The 14,453-nt window shown below is 42.8% G+C and overlaps 1 protein-coding gene and 1 long non-coding RNA gene across 3 annotated transcripts; both read left to right on the forward strand.

The window, feature by feature from the left end:
• Positions 1-329: 329 nt before the first annotated feature.
• Positions 330-3,256, forward strand: LOC306714886. Of its 2 annotated transcripts, none has more exons than XR_013767645.1 (9): positions 330-379; positions 1,038-1,110; positions 1,310-1,420; positions 1,803-1,888; positions 2,082-2,139; positions 2,381-2,443; positions 2,655-2,701; positions 2,905-2,988; positions 3,193-3,256. It is a non-coding gene; the product is annotated as an uncharacterized lncRNA (long non-coding RNA). The 2 variants fall into 2 exon arrangements; XR_013767646.1 differs by having other exon boundaries at positions 3,197-3,218.
• Positions 3,257-4,170: 914 nt separating this feature from the next.
• Positions 4,171-10,957, forward strand: rnf175 (ring finger protein 175). Its single transcript, XM_079184522.1, has 9 exons — positions 4,171-4,268; positions 4,601-4,638; positions 4,860-5,001; positions 5,103-5,257; positions 5,516-5,623; positions 6,070-6,190; positions 7,438-7,571; positions 9,937-10,038; positions 10,169-10,957. The coding sequence occupies exons 1-9, from the start codon at positions 4,248-4,250 to the stop codon at positions 10,287-10,289; spliced, it is 942 nt and encodes a 313-aa protein (XP_079040648.1). The 5' UTR covers positions 4,171-4,247; the 3' UTR covers positions 10,290-10,957.
• The last annotated feature ends 3,496 nt before the right edge of the window (positions 10,958-14,453 follow it).

The following is a 14,453-nucleotide window of genomic DNA, read 5'->3' on the forward strand; positions in this document are numbered from 1 at the left end:
TTAATAAAGAATATATAAAAATATATTTATCTTATATTTTGTTAGATAGATAAGTACTTATAGCTCCCTATATTCCCTCAAACTCCAAATGTAATTGTTACATTTACATATTTGTATTGAACTCAATAATGAGTGATTATTTTAGGATTATTATTAATATTATTTAGTAATTATTTTAGGAAGTATGGATGATTTTTTTACTGCAGGGGGCAGTACTAATTCCCAGCTCCTCCTCCAGTCCACTAGGCGGCGGTAGAGCGCCACGAGACAGTTTACGAGCCGGTCTCGTGGTATAAATAGAAGCGGAAACTCCACCGGACTCCTTTCAGAGGGAGACCTCCGAGCTGCAGTCACGAGACGCAAGTCTTCACTCCAGAAGGTAAATATATCTTTAAACTAAAACTTTTCCTTTAAATAGATCGTTTTATGTGATTATCATATTATGTAGAAGTACAAGATGGCGACATGTATGTTAGCTGATGAGTCATTTTAGCGGATGGTCGTAGATTAGGACAGCGGTGCTGCTGAGAAGTTTCAACACGTTGTACGTCACTGAAACTTTAATGTTTTTAGTGTTAGTTCATGTTTTAACAGTGCATTTGGAGGTAAATCTGGTTTTACAACCGTAGTTATGAATTACTTATTTAAACGCGAGCCCTCGTGTTAAAATATAGTTAATAAAACGAGTCTAAATGTGTTTAAAGTTGGTTAAACTGAAGCTGTAGTTCTATACTGAGCCAGTGTTCAATGTGATTCTGCTGCTGTCATACGTTTACGAGAGAAACATATATAATATATATTTTTCACTTATAATATAATTTATTAACTTCAGTGTTTCACTTCCTGTAGTTTCCAGCAGGTGGCCACGTGGTTCACATCTCAGTACTTTTACTTTTGGGGTATCAGTACTTTTACTGCAGTGAAAGATCTGAATACTTGATTCAAAGTACTTTTAATTTAATAATATTTGTATTAAATTTCAGAAGAATCTGACGTTTTTGACACTTTATTGAATTTTTTCTTTTTCCTCATTTCAGATGTTAAATGTTAATTTATTCGTCTGGTCTCCTGGCGGTGCTTCATCCTCTGGACTGTTGCCGTCGACTCAAGGTTAGAATATTAATATATTTTTATTAATTACTCCTCCGTCGCTGTGATGAAGCTTCTTCCTGCCATTCGTAGTTTCCACCAGAGGTCCTAACGGACCGATGACGGTCCCAACCTTCCTTGGATGTCTGAGCGTTTATTTAGCAATAAATCATCATTATGATTATTATTATGGTCTCTCTAACTCTATAAACCTCTTCAGATGTTGGCCTTCAGGGACACCGTACACCAGCTGCTCCGCTGACGGACGGTGAGATGAATTCTTCAAGAGCACGAAGATGAAAAGCTTCTAATCCTCCGAACCTGGAGACCGGTGAGTTTATGAATACATGAGTCTCTATGTGTTATAAATATTACATGTAGAATAATGTGTTGGATGAAATATCAGTTTTAGGATTCGTTTTGGCTTTTAGAGTTCGTCTACCATCTAGAACCAGCAGAAGTTTATTAGATTATAGCTTTTTGAAGGTCTGATGGACTAAAATCTCCAAAGATATTGTGACGCTCTGCCTCAGCTGAGCTCTCTGTTTCGCTGTGATGACATTATTTCCTGCCATTCGTAGTTTCCACCAGAGGTCCTAACAGACCAAAGATGGTCCAAACCTTCCTTGGATGTCTGAGCGAACAAGAAGCGTCTCTGAACGTGTCTCTAAACGTCTCTCTGCGTTCTCTAACTCTACCTCCGTCTCTTTCAGGGTGAACGTCTCTCTGATGGACCGCCAGCGTTAAAGTCAACGGACTCGACCGGAGATGGCGTCGACCAATCGGCTCCATGAAGCCGGTGTGTTTTTGTTAAGGTTTCATTATGTTTCCGTCGCTGTGATGAAGCTTCTTCCTGCCATTCGTAGTTTCCACCAGAGGTCCTGACGGACCGATGACGGTCCCAACCTTCCTTGGATGTCTGAGCGACTGAAGGATCACTTCAGATTTAGTCTTTTTATTATCTTCAGCATTAACGTTTCTTACTCTTTCAGGCTGGATGTGAAGAGAACGTCTGGATCTCTGCTGAAGACGACCACCTGAGAAGAGAAGGTGTGTTTACTTTATTCAGCTCAAAGCCTCTGAGATTTAAATAGTGTCACAAGAACTCCACTGGTCCGACTGAACATTCGCTGTGATGACATTATTTCCTGCCATTCGTAGTTTCCACCAGAGGTCCTAACAGACCGATGACGGTCCAAACCTTCCTTGGATGTCTGAGCGAACAAGAAGCGTCTCTGAACGTGTCTCTAAACGTCTCTCGGTGTTCTAACTCTACCTCCGTCTCTTTCAGGGTGAACGTCTCTCTGATGGACTCGACCAGAGATGGTGACGACCAATCGTCTCCATGAAGCCGGTGTGTTTTTGTTCTTAGCGTTTCATTATGTTCCGTCTTGGTCTCGCTGTGATGACATTATTTCCTGCCATTCGTAGTTTCCACCAGAGGTCCTAACGGACCGATGACGGTCCTAACCTTCCTTGGATGTCTGAGCGAACAAGAAGCAGTGAATTATCTGTAGTTTGTCTTTAGCTTCACGACTAACGTGTCCCGACATGTTTCCCTTCAGGGTGGAGGTCTCGTCCGTCCAGACGACGCCGCTGATGTCACATCCTGGTACGTAAAGTCTTATTTTAAACATTGCGTTTGACACTTCGCTGTGATGACATTATTTCCTGCCATTCGTAGTTTCCACCAGAGGTCCTAACAGACCAAAGATGGTCCAAACCTTCCTTGGATGTCTGAGCGAACAAGAAGCGTCTCTGAACGTGTCGTCTAAACGTCTCGGTGTTCTCTAACTCCACCTCCGTCTCTTTCAGGATGAACGTCTCTCTGATGGACTCGTGACCTTCAGGAGTTTAAATCAACGGAGATGATGACGACCAATCAGCTCCATGAAGCCGGTGTGTTTTTTGTTCTTAGCGTTTCATTATGTTTCCGTCTTGTTCGCTGTGATGAAGCTTCTTCCTGCCATTCGTAGTTTCCACCAGAGGTCCTAACGGACCGATGACGGTCCCAACCTTCCTTGGATGTCTGAGCGAAGTCGTCACGATGACCCGACGGCTCAACGTTTAGTCCGTCCGCTGACGTCTGTTTCTGTCCCGCAGGTAGAAAACCAGGAGCTGCACTGAAACCAGGATTCTTCCACCAACAAAGAAATAAAGATGGATAAAGTTGAATTGTTGTCTCAACGTGTCTTCATGGTATAAAGGAGTTTCTCTATTTCACTAGATATGACAGAGCGATAATCTGCCGGCTTTGATCACTTGTTTAACGTTAAATTGTCGTGTGGAGGCTGATCACAGGTCACTAATATCACGAGTCAAATATAAAATAGTGACGCGGTCCTTCTTCCCTTGAAGACCTTGGACTTACTGCAGAAATAAGCAGATTATATTAAAATATTAGTATATATTCAAGTGATGGATTGTGTAATGAGCAAAGTATTACATACACGCAGCATATTACTGGGCTAAAATATTTAGATTTATAGAGAATTGTATCTAGAAGTTCTCGTTGGTCTAGCAGTCACGATTCAGTTTATGTAATCAGCACATCTGTAAAACTGAGTTTCTCCACAAAGAATCTCATAAAAGCACAACTTTTAATCTGGAGTTTCTTGGAAATGTGTCTTAAAAAACAAAGTTAATCGACTAAAGAGAACTCTGTCCTTTAAGACAAACAGTCCATTAGTCGACTGACTACGATGCAGAAATGATTTATTATACAGATGGATGTGAGTTAAAAACACTGACCAATATTATGGAGTAAGTTACCCAACGGTACCAGATGACACTTAAAAAATAAGACTGTTCACTTCAAAGAGTTCTTCAAACGTGATTTCTTGTTTGAACCATAAAGTCCATTACAATAGAGAGAAGGCAGAACAATAGACAAAACAATGTAGACTACAGAAAAACATGTATTGTGTGAATTGTCGCTTTTAGTGACTCACTTAAGAACTTTGATTTAACTTGTAGTAGTTTTATTACACGGCTGAGTTTTTCCTCTATAAATATATATATTTGCTTTTTTACACTCATAGTTCTGACCCTCTTGGGCTTCCGTACTCGGAGCTGCTGTCAGAGCAGTGCTAGCCCTGCTAGCTGTTGTTTACCGGGCTAGCCTGCACCGGCTGAGGATAAAAAAAACTAAAGAAACGATGGCGGGTGTGCACCCGCAGGTGAGTAGACCGGAGGTAATACCGCAGCCGTCGAACCAAACGTGATACTTTTCACGTTTAAATGAACAAAAACAGCCGTTAACGGTAGCTAACGTTAGCTAGCTAGCTAGCCGCCTAGCTCAGGTCAGCTGTGCACGAGCTGTCAGTGCTGCTCGTTGGGACGTGGCAGTACAGAGTTATCAAAGACAGGAAGCTCCTTATTTCACCATGCGTTGTGTTTCATTGTACTCATTAACGGCGCGTTTTGTCCTGATAAGTAACACGTTGTGTTAAGTTGTGTTACCATAAATACAACGTGTCCAGTGAGACCACCGCTGCTGTTTGTGTTACAGGACGACCTGCTGAAGATGACTCACAGAGAGAACTGGAAGTGAGTAGCATACAGTATATATATATATATATATGATTATATTTATATATATATATAGTGAGCAGCAGCAGTCTGGATACATCATACACCCACACAATTCTCATTTTAATCATAAAATCAGTTTCAGTCTGATTCCACTTGTGTTTATTCTGCATCTGTTGTCACACTTCCTTCCTCTTCTTCCTCCTTCCTCTTCCCTCGTCCTCCCTCCTCCTCCTCAGGGTGCAGCATGAGCGTCTCCACGTGAAGCACCGTGGTCACGAGGCCATGCATGCAGAGATGGTGATGATCCTCATCGCCACGCTGGTGGTGGCTCAGATAGTCCTGGTGCAGTGGAAGCAGCGGCACCACCGCTCCTACAACGTGAGTGGAGGAGGAGGAGAAGGAGGAAGAGTCCCACAGCCGTGAATCACAAAGTATATTAATAAGAGTACATTAGGTGTAATAAAGCGTCTCCTCCCCAGCTGGTGACGCTGATCCAGATGTGGGTGGTCCCTCTTTACTTCACCATCAAGCTGTACTGGTGGAGGTTCCTCTCCATGTGGGGCATGTTCTCCGTCATCACCAGCTACGTCGTCTTCAGAGCCACTCGCCGGCCGCTGTCCTGCAGGACGCCCAGGTGAGCCCCACGGGTCGCATTCTTTATCTTAAGACCGTCGAGTGAAGTCCGTGAATTCTAAATCTAGATTTACAGTCAGAGGATCAACAAGTTCCCCTTTTCCTCTGCAGTAAATCTGACCTAACAGCAGTTTAATACGTCTCATCTGACGGTGAACTGAATATCTTTGAACATGAATGTGTTAATATCTTGTTCATACATTTGAAGATGTAAACGTTGGCTGTACTGTGACGGTTGTGTACTCTGTGTTGTTTCCAGGATGGTGTATAAATGGTTCCTGCTGATCTACAAGCTGAGCTACGCGGTGGGCGTCCTCGGCTACCTGGCCATCATGTTTACCATGTTCGGCTTCAACGTCTTCTTCAGGTGAGTCCAACCTCCACACGTCATTTCAACCATGAATATATATTTAATGAGTCCTGTTATCACACTTTCTCTTCCTCCTCCTCCTCCAACCTGAACTCTTTCCTGGGACACTCTCACTTTAACAATCACCTAAACTAAACCGTTCGTCACAGCCCTCAGCTGTAAAAACAATCAGAATTGTCAGATTATCATCTTTCCAACGGTCCTTGAACACATCGTGTGTGACGAACGCTTCTGTAAGAAAAAAAGCTATGAAGTCGTGATTGATTCATCTGAGACCAACAGTCACGTGACAACAAACCAGAGACACTGTGACACTCGTAGAGTCTCTCCGCGGTCCCTGCTGTCCACTCAGACGTCTCTGGGTTCTGTTCAGGCTTCTCGTGTGAGCTTTAGTGACAACACGTGGATTCTTTCCTCTCCTCTGTGTTCCCGCGGTGGAGCAGGATCAAGGCGGAGGACTCGATGGACGTCGGTGTGATCATGCTGTTCTACGGGCTGTACTACGGCGTCATGGGCAGAGACTTCGCTGAAATCTGCTCCGACTACATGGCTTCTACAATCGGGGTAGGACCTCCTATTGTTTTAGTTTCTATTGATTCAAACTCAAATCTGAACACTAGACACATTGTGTAGATTCTCTTTTGGATGATTTCTGAATCTCCGATGTATAAACTAGTAGAAACGTCCACAAGAAGAGGCTCCGCCCTGCAGAAGTTTCCCGAGAGTCGTCATGATTTAAACTTTTCTTCAGTGTCACAGTGATCCAGTTATAGCTGTTTAAACATTATTATAAAGTCCCGCTTCCTTCAACTCTCCAAGATGAAACCAGTGCTCTCGCGCTCAAAGCTCGACAGGAACTCTGGTACTGAACTGGTTTTTGTCTTGACGGTGGATAAAGTTTACAGAATCAATAACAGATTTGCTTTTTCGTGATGTTGTCTTTTTATCTGTTATTGTTTTTATCTATGGTACTGTTGTATCTTTTACCTTAGTTTTCTTTATCTCTCGTGTTTTATTACCTTCTGCTCTTTGTCGGTACTGTTTTTAAAGGCGCTATGTAAATAAAGTTATTATGATTATAATATTTCCTCTTTACAGATCCCAAATGACTTATGTTTAATTATTATTATCCAAGATTAGGTATCATTAGGATTTTATAGATACTATTATTGATTATTCTGTCACTACCGTATGACGTCGCTACCGTATGGCGTCGCTAACGTATGACGTCGCTAACGTATTCTGTCGCTACCATATGACGTCGCTAACGTATTCTGTCGCTAGCGTATTCTGTCGCTAACGTATTCTGTCGCTAACGTATTCTGTCGCTACCATATGACGTCGCTAACGTATTCTGTCGCTAGCGTATTCTGTCACTAACGTATTCTGTCGCTAACGTATTCTGTCGCTACCATATGACGTCGCTAACGTATTCTGTCGCTAGCGTATTCTGTCGCTACCATATGACATCGCTAACGTATTGTGTCGCTAGCGTATTCTGTCGCTAACGTATTCTGTCACTAACGTATTCTGTCGCTAACGTATTCTGTCGCTACCGTATGACGTCGCTACCGTATTCTGTCGCTAAAGTATGACGTCGCTAACGTTACCCGAAGGCTGCTCCACAAACAGACTGATGTTCTGCTTGTTGGTCACATGTTGTGGTAAACTTACTCGTGAGGGTTTTATTGTGTTTGAGACGACCAGAGTTCTCTCTGATCGTGATGTGAGTCTCAGATCATATTTACAGATGTGTGTTTGTGTTGCACACGTGTGGACACGCCTCTACCTGCTGTGTTGTGTGTTTTCAGTACTACAACAAGGGCGGCATGCCCAGCAGGAGTCTGACCGACGACATCTGCGCCGTGTGCGGTCAGAGGATCCTGGTGGACGTGGAGGAGGAAGGCTTAATAGAAGACACCTACCAGCTGTCCTGTGGACACATGTATCCCTAAAGGATGGAGGAGGTGACTCCAGGTGGCTGTGTTGGGAAGGGAAGGATGCTGTCGTTACCTTGACTTCATAAAGGATGCTGTCGTTACCTTGAGTTCATGTAGGATGCTGTCGTTACCTTGACTTCATGTAGGATGCTGTCGTTACCTTGACTTCATGAAGGATGCTGTCGTTACCTTGAGTTCATGTAGGATGCTGTCGTTACCTTGAGTTCATGAAGGATGCTGTCGTTACCTTGACTTCATGTAGGATGCTGTCGTTACCTTGACTTCATGTAGGATGCTGTCGTTACCTTGAGTTCATGAAGGATGCTGTCGTTACCTTGAGTTCATGAAGGATGCTGTCGTTACCTTGAGTTCATGAAGGATGCTGTCGTTACCTTGACTTCATGTAGGATGCTGTTGTTACCTTGACTTCATGTAGGATGCTGTTGTTACCTTGACTTCATGAAGGATGCTGTCATTACCTTGACTTCATGAAGGATGCTGTCGTTACCTTGAGTTCATGAAGGATGCTGTCGTTACCTTGACTTCATGAAGGATGCTGTCGTTACCTTGACTTCATGTAGGATGCTGTCGTTACCTTGAGTTCATGAAGGATGCTGTCGTTACCTTGAGTTCATGAAGGATGCTGTCGTTACCTTGACTTCATGAAGGATGCTGTCGTTACCTTGACTTCATGTAGGATGCTGTCGTTACCTTGAGTTCATGAAGGATGCTGTCGTTACCTTGAGTTCATGAAGGATGCTGTCGTTACCTTGAGTTCATGAAGGATGCTGTCGTTACCTTGACTTCATGAAGGATGCTGTCGTTACCTTGAGTTCATGAAGGATGCTGTCGTTACCTTGAGTTCATGAAGGATGCTGTCGTTACCTTGACTTCATGTAGGATGCTGTTGTTACCTTGACTTCATGAAGGATGCTGTTGTTACCTTGACTACATGAAGGATGCTGTCGTTACCTTGACTTCATGTAGGATGCTGTCGTTACCTTGAGTTCATGTAGGATGCTGTCGTTACCTTGACTTCATGTAGGATGCTGTTGTTACCTTGACTTCATGTAGGATGCTGTTGTTACCTTGACTACATGAAGGATGCTGTCGTTACCTTGACTTCATGTAGGATGCTGTTGTTACCTTGACTACATGAAGGATGCTGTCGTTACCTTGACTTCATGTAGGATGCTGTCGTTACCTTGAGTTCATGTAGGATGCTGTTGTTACCTTGACTTCATGTAGGATGCTGTTGTTACCTTGACTTCATGAAGGATGCTGTCGTTACCTTGAGTTCATGTAGGATGCTGTCGTTACCTTGAGTTCATGTAGGATGCTGTCGTTACCTTGAGTTCATGAAGGATGCTGTCGTTACCTTGACTTCATGTAGGATGCTGTTGTTACCTTGACTTCATGAAGGATGCTGTCGTTACCTTGAGTTCATGAAGGATGCTGTCGTTACCTTGAGTTCATGAAGGATGCTGTCGTTACCTTGACTTCATGAAGGATGCTGTCGTTACCTTGACTTCATGTAGGATGCTGTCGTTACCTTGACTTCATGAAGGATGCTGTCGTTACCTTGAGTTCATGAAGGATGCTGTCGTTACCTTGAGTTCATGAAGGATGCTGTCGTTACCTTGACTTCATGTAGGATGCTGTCGTTACCTTGAGTTCATGAAGGATGCTGTCGTTACCTTGACTTCATGTAGGATGCTGTCGTTACCTTGACTTCATGTAGGATGCTGTCGTTACCTTGACTTCATGTAGGATGCTGTCGTTACCTTGAGTTCATGAAGGATGCTGTCGTTACCTTGAGTTCATGAAGGATGCTGTCGTTACCTTGAGTTCATGAAGGATGCTGTCGTTACCTTGACTTCATGTAGGATGCTGTCGTTACCTTGAGTTCATGAAGGATGCTGTCGTTACCTTGACTTCATGTAGGATGCTGTCGTTACCTTGAGTTCATGAAGGATGCTGTCGTTACCTTGAGTTCATGTAGGATGCTGTCGTTACCTTGAGTTCATGTAGGATGCTGTCGTTACCTTGAGTTCATGAAGGATGCTGTCGTTACCTTGACTTCATGAAGGATGCTGTCGTTACCTTGAGTTCATGAAGGATGCTGTCGTTACCTTGACTTCATGTAGGATGCTGTCGTTACCTTGAGTTCATGTAGGATGCTGTCGTTACCTTGACTTCATGAAGGATGCTTTCAAAGTGTCGACCTTATTGAGATGATTAGTCGATTATTATCACAATAGTGTTGGTTTCTATTCCATTGATACCAAACTTCATCCACTCTAACCTGTCTGTCTGTTCATTGCTCCGTTAGTATTTCTTCCTTAACTACCCCCCCCCCCCTCCCTTCAGCTTCCACGAGTTCTGCATCCGCGGCTGGTGCATTGTGGGTAAGAAGCAGACGTGTCCGTACTGCAACGAGAAGGTCGACATGAAGAGGATGATGAACAACCCGTATCCTTAAAATCGTAAACATCGAGTGCATCAAGTCTAATATATATATACATGTATGTATATCGACATCATTCGTTAGCAGCCTCTCTCGTCTCCTTGTTCCCTCTCCTTGACTCCTCCTTGTCTCCAGCTGGGAGAAGACTCACGTCCTCTACGGGCAGCTGCTCGACTGGCTCAGATACCTGGTGGCCTGGCAACCCATCATCATCGGCGTCGTCCACGGGATCAACTTCACCCTGGGCCTCGAGTAGAGCCGAGGACCCGGCTCAGACTCTGTTGTTTGTGGTCCCAGGTGGTCTGGGTCTCCGTGTGCCTAGAAGGACACCGTGATGCCAAAAAAAACACAAAAACCTGCTGCCAACTTGAAGCACAGATCCAGTATTTGATCATTGGACACGAGGAAGTTCGTACGTGGAGGAAACGTCGTCGTTCTCGTGATAAATCCCGTTTCTACGTCAAAAGGCCTTTTTAACCCGTTTCATTGCACACTGCTGGTTCTGCTGAACGCCGCCGCTCTTTAACAAGACTCCACTTGCAGAACGGACTCTTCTGTCCCAGCTGCTGTGTCGCATAACCCGTTTACATTTCATGCAACTTTGTTTCTTACGAAGGTTTTCTTTTGGAATGTTTTATGTTTTAAGCTAAAGTTGATGCTAAATGCTCCATTGTTGTGGCAGTTTGAGTCAGAATGTCACAATTGTGACTCGTTATCACTGCAGCTGTATGTATATATCTATATAGAGATATATATGTATATTCTTCCAGCCACAAACATTCAGTAGAAGGAGTTTGGAAGAGCGTTCTCGTGCCACAACAGGAAGGAAGTTTTCTTTTGCCAAATCAAAAATGACATCGCCTTTGTTATCGAGACTGCTGCTGATATTGACTTTGTATTTATTAAATATATATGAAAACCTCATCAGTGTGTCAGGAAATGTGTTTGAGATATAAACTAATTCACACGCGCTGTTTTTTTAGTTCGCTTGGTCTTAAAGGGAACACGCTGAGTTTTACTGACGACCGATATCGGCCGATAAAGTTGCGATCGGGACTTTTATTGATGCTTTTCTATTCACAGATCTCTGATCATGTTTCATTGTAAACAACCAATCAGAGGAGAGCTAGTAACGTTAGCAGCACCGCTAACGGCTAGCCAACGCAGGTTCACTTCAGTGACATCATGATGCCTTCAGGCTCTGCTCAGTGAACATGAGTACTTGCTGAAGCTACATTATAACGTTATCATGATGTGTTCACATGTAGTCTGTAAAATGTCATTTTGGTGATAAACTAGAATAAATCCAGTAGTTTGAAGGAGATGTTTTCACATGAATATAAATAGTTATTAGAGATGAATAATGAGCTGTTTAACTTCTTAAAACGAGCTCTAAGGCCTTGTAATTAGTATCTGCTGCAAAGCATTATGGGGGATCTCTAAAAGTTTATACCTTTTTTTTATTTTGCTGATCCAAGCAATGACTGATCTGAACCGAGAGTTTGAGTTTTATGATCCCTATATTGCAGTTGTAGGAACTTCTAACTTCCCCCAGTTAGAAGTTCCTACAACTGCCACTTCATTGTGTATAGAAATGATTATGGGATGTTATAAACAGCAGTACAGTGGTTAGCGATCTGATAATAAGTCTAATTTTCATTCCACCTCAACGTGGCCTCGCCTGGCTCTGCGTGTGGAGAAGTGGGTGTGAGTGTTTGATAGTCAAAGCAGTGGTGGAACTGGAGCTGATCAAACAGGTCTGTGCTTTTCTTCTTGTTCACACACTACTGAGACTGAGCCGCAGGCTCCAAAAAAAGACGTTTAATTAAAATCCCTCCATAATGCCGAGGACACAATGAACTCATATCTCGTATTCACGGACTACTTTATTGCTTTGAACAAGCCCTGTCAATAAAAAATCCAAATATGAAATGCATTATAAGGAAACGAAGGTTGAATATCCTGTAAACTGTTTGATTTGACAGCAAATGAAATGTCGATTTTTAAGACCTGCTGCTTCTAAAAACAACCCTCTTTGTATAATCCCTACACATGTAAATAGTGCTTTATGTTTTATAAATGTAAGCTTGAGACACTGACAGAGACTTTCAGATCATTTCTTTAAAATATCGTCTTATTATTACGTCTTAACATCAAGCAGACAGGAAACTGAAAGAAAGTGTGTTTCCCACCATTTCATTCTATGGTCAACCTTTTATGTTGCTGTTCATAAAAACACCATAATGTCTATTTCCTGGTTTATCGCACAGATCCAACATCTTTAATTATGATCAAATAGAGAACGGTTTGATCGTGAAGTTATCAGATCAGGTCACTCAGTTCTTCCTTCATTTGATCTTTATCTGTTGTAGGCAGTCTACTCCACGTCTTCGCTCTTCTCTGTATCGTCCTGCTCATGAAGGAGTGACTTTGTTTTTCTCTTTCTTCAGCAGGTGTTTGATAAATCGCTCCTGTTTTCTCCCTCACTGGTGGATTTTATTGCACTTAAGGACGACAAGCAAAGTCATTGATGCCTTATGTAAAAGGTATTCAAAGTCTGTTTCATTTACTCCACGGTGTCCTCTGTGTGTGTGTGTGTGTGACTAAGCCCCGCCCAAAGTACAAACTAAGGGGTTAGCTATAGACTGCATTTAACAAGTGGACGTAGTCATCGTTAGTCATCGTTGCAGCTTAGGTTAATTGAAGACTCGAAGCAGTTACGGATAACGAATTAAAAACGTAGTCATCGTGACGTCAGACATTGGTTTGTGGATCGTCGTTCTGAAGCCCTCGACTTCGACGATTTTGCCGTCGCCTTCTTGGATTACGGCCTTAGCCATCATTTTTTTTGCAACCTGTGAACAGGAAGTGACCATATCTGGACTGAGGAGGAGTGACGTAGAGACGCCGTGTACGACTCTGGTAGAGACCTGTCAATCACCGTGTAGCCCCGCCCCTAAAGCATCCCCTGCTTTATGGTCTGTTTGACTCTAAATGGACCATCATTTACTAAATGAACATCATGCTGTATTGAAGAAGACTTGAAACTAGAGATTGAGACCATAAACTCATGTTTACAATGTTTACTGAGGTAATAAATCAAGAGAGAAGTAGAGTCATTTTCTCATAGACTTCTATACAACCAGAGGAGTCGCCCCCTGGTGGTCATTAGAGAGAATGCAGGTTTTAAGACACTTGTGCATCGGCTTCACTCGGCAGAGCCGGAGGTTGCCGCCTGCAGTCAGCATAGAGTCCGCCATTTCCAATCTGTGTTCAGCTCAGCGTTCCGTCTTTCAGAGTAAAGTCAAGGTAAGACTTCCAGATTATTTTCTTACGGTATGGTTTTATTATTATAGTATTTTATTTTTATAGTTTGAAAATATATGTGTGTCTGTGCATATACTATATTTATTTTTTGGGTGTAGGATGTTAGTTAGCTAATTCACCCTGTTCACCAACTGTTTATCATTGAAACAACCTGAAACCATGAGTAGGACTTTGCATCACGTCACCCATCTTTACATGCAAATGTGCGTTCTTGTGCATGAGTGCGAAATGCAAATAAAACGAGGTGGTCAAAAACTTAAGGTTAACCCTTTTAGGTCAAATCTTTGTAGCAGTGAAGCTAAATCCTTTTCTCATTTTGCAGACTGTTTCACTGAGCCAAGTGAGAGTGAAGGAGGAGAACGATGGTGACTCCACGGTGAGTACACTGTGATGCACTGCATGCACAAAAAGTCTGCATTTGTATTTCATCAACAAGGACATTTGTAACTGTTGTTTTCTCACTGTTTCCTGCAGGGCGGACATTTACATCGTTTCACCGTGAAAAGCAGTCCCACCGACCGAGTGGAATACAGTATTACCTGTGATCAACCTCGCACAGTGCTGGAGGCGATAACATCAAGTGAAAAATATCAGGAGCTGATGATTACAGATGCAAACATTGTGATTCAGTTGGGTGAAGAGGATAAGGCATTTACTGTTGCAACACATTTCCCTTGTTCTTGTATCAGCAAAGATGAGACTCTGATCTTATCTCTCAAAAAGAAAAAGGTTGAACAGGCCCAACATCACAAAACGGTGCATTCAAGAGACGAGTATTCTGTCTTCTACATTGACACAGCTGGAGGACTAAACACCAAAACAAAGAAGCTTTTTATAAGCAGTGCATTTAAACAGTTCAAGTATCTGTGTGTCTATGGGGAGAAGGGGATGACTGTGGAAGAGGCTCTGAAAAGAGACGGTCGCTTCATCGATGACCTTAGAAACTTCACTCTGTCTGACAATAAGAATCCAAACTGTCTCCATAACTGCACAGAAATTTCTACACAGAGAAGGAAAACTGCTCTGTTGCTGTGAAAGCAATGAGTAAAGACAACAACTGGACAGGATCAGAGGGGACTTGCTTTGAATTAAT

Source organism: Pholis gunnellus (genome assembly GCF_910591455.1).
Source record: "Pholis gunnellus genome assembly, chromosome: 23".
Taxonomy (NCBI): domain Eukaryota; kingdom Metazoa; phylum Chordata; class Actinopteri; order Perciformes; family Pholidae; genus Pholis; species Pholis gunnellus.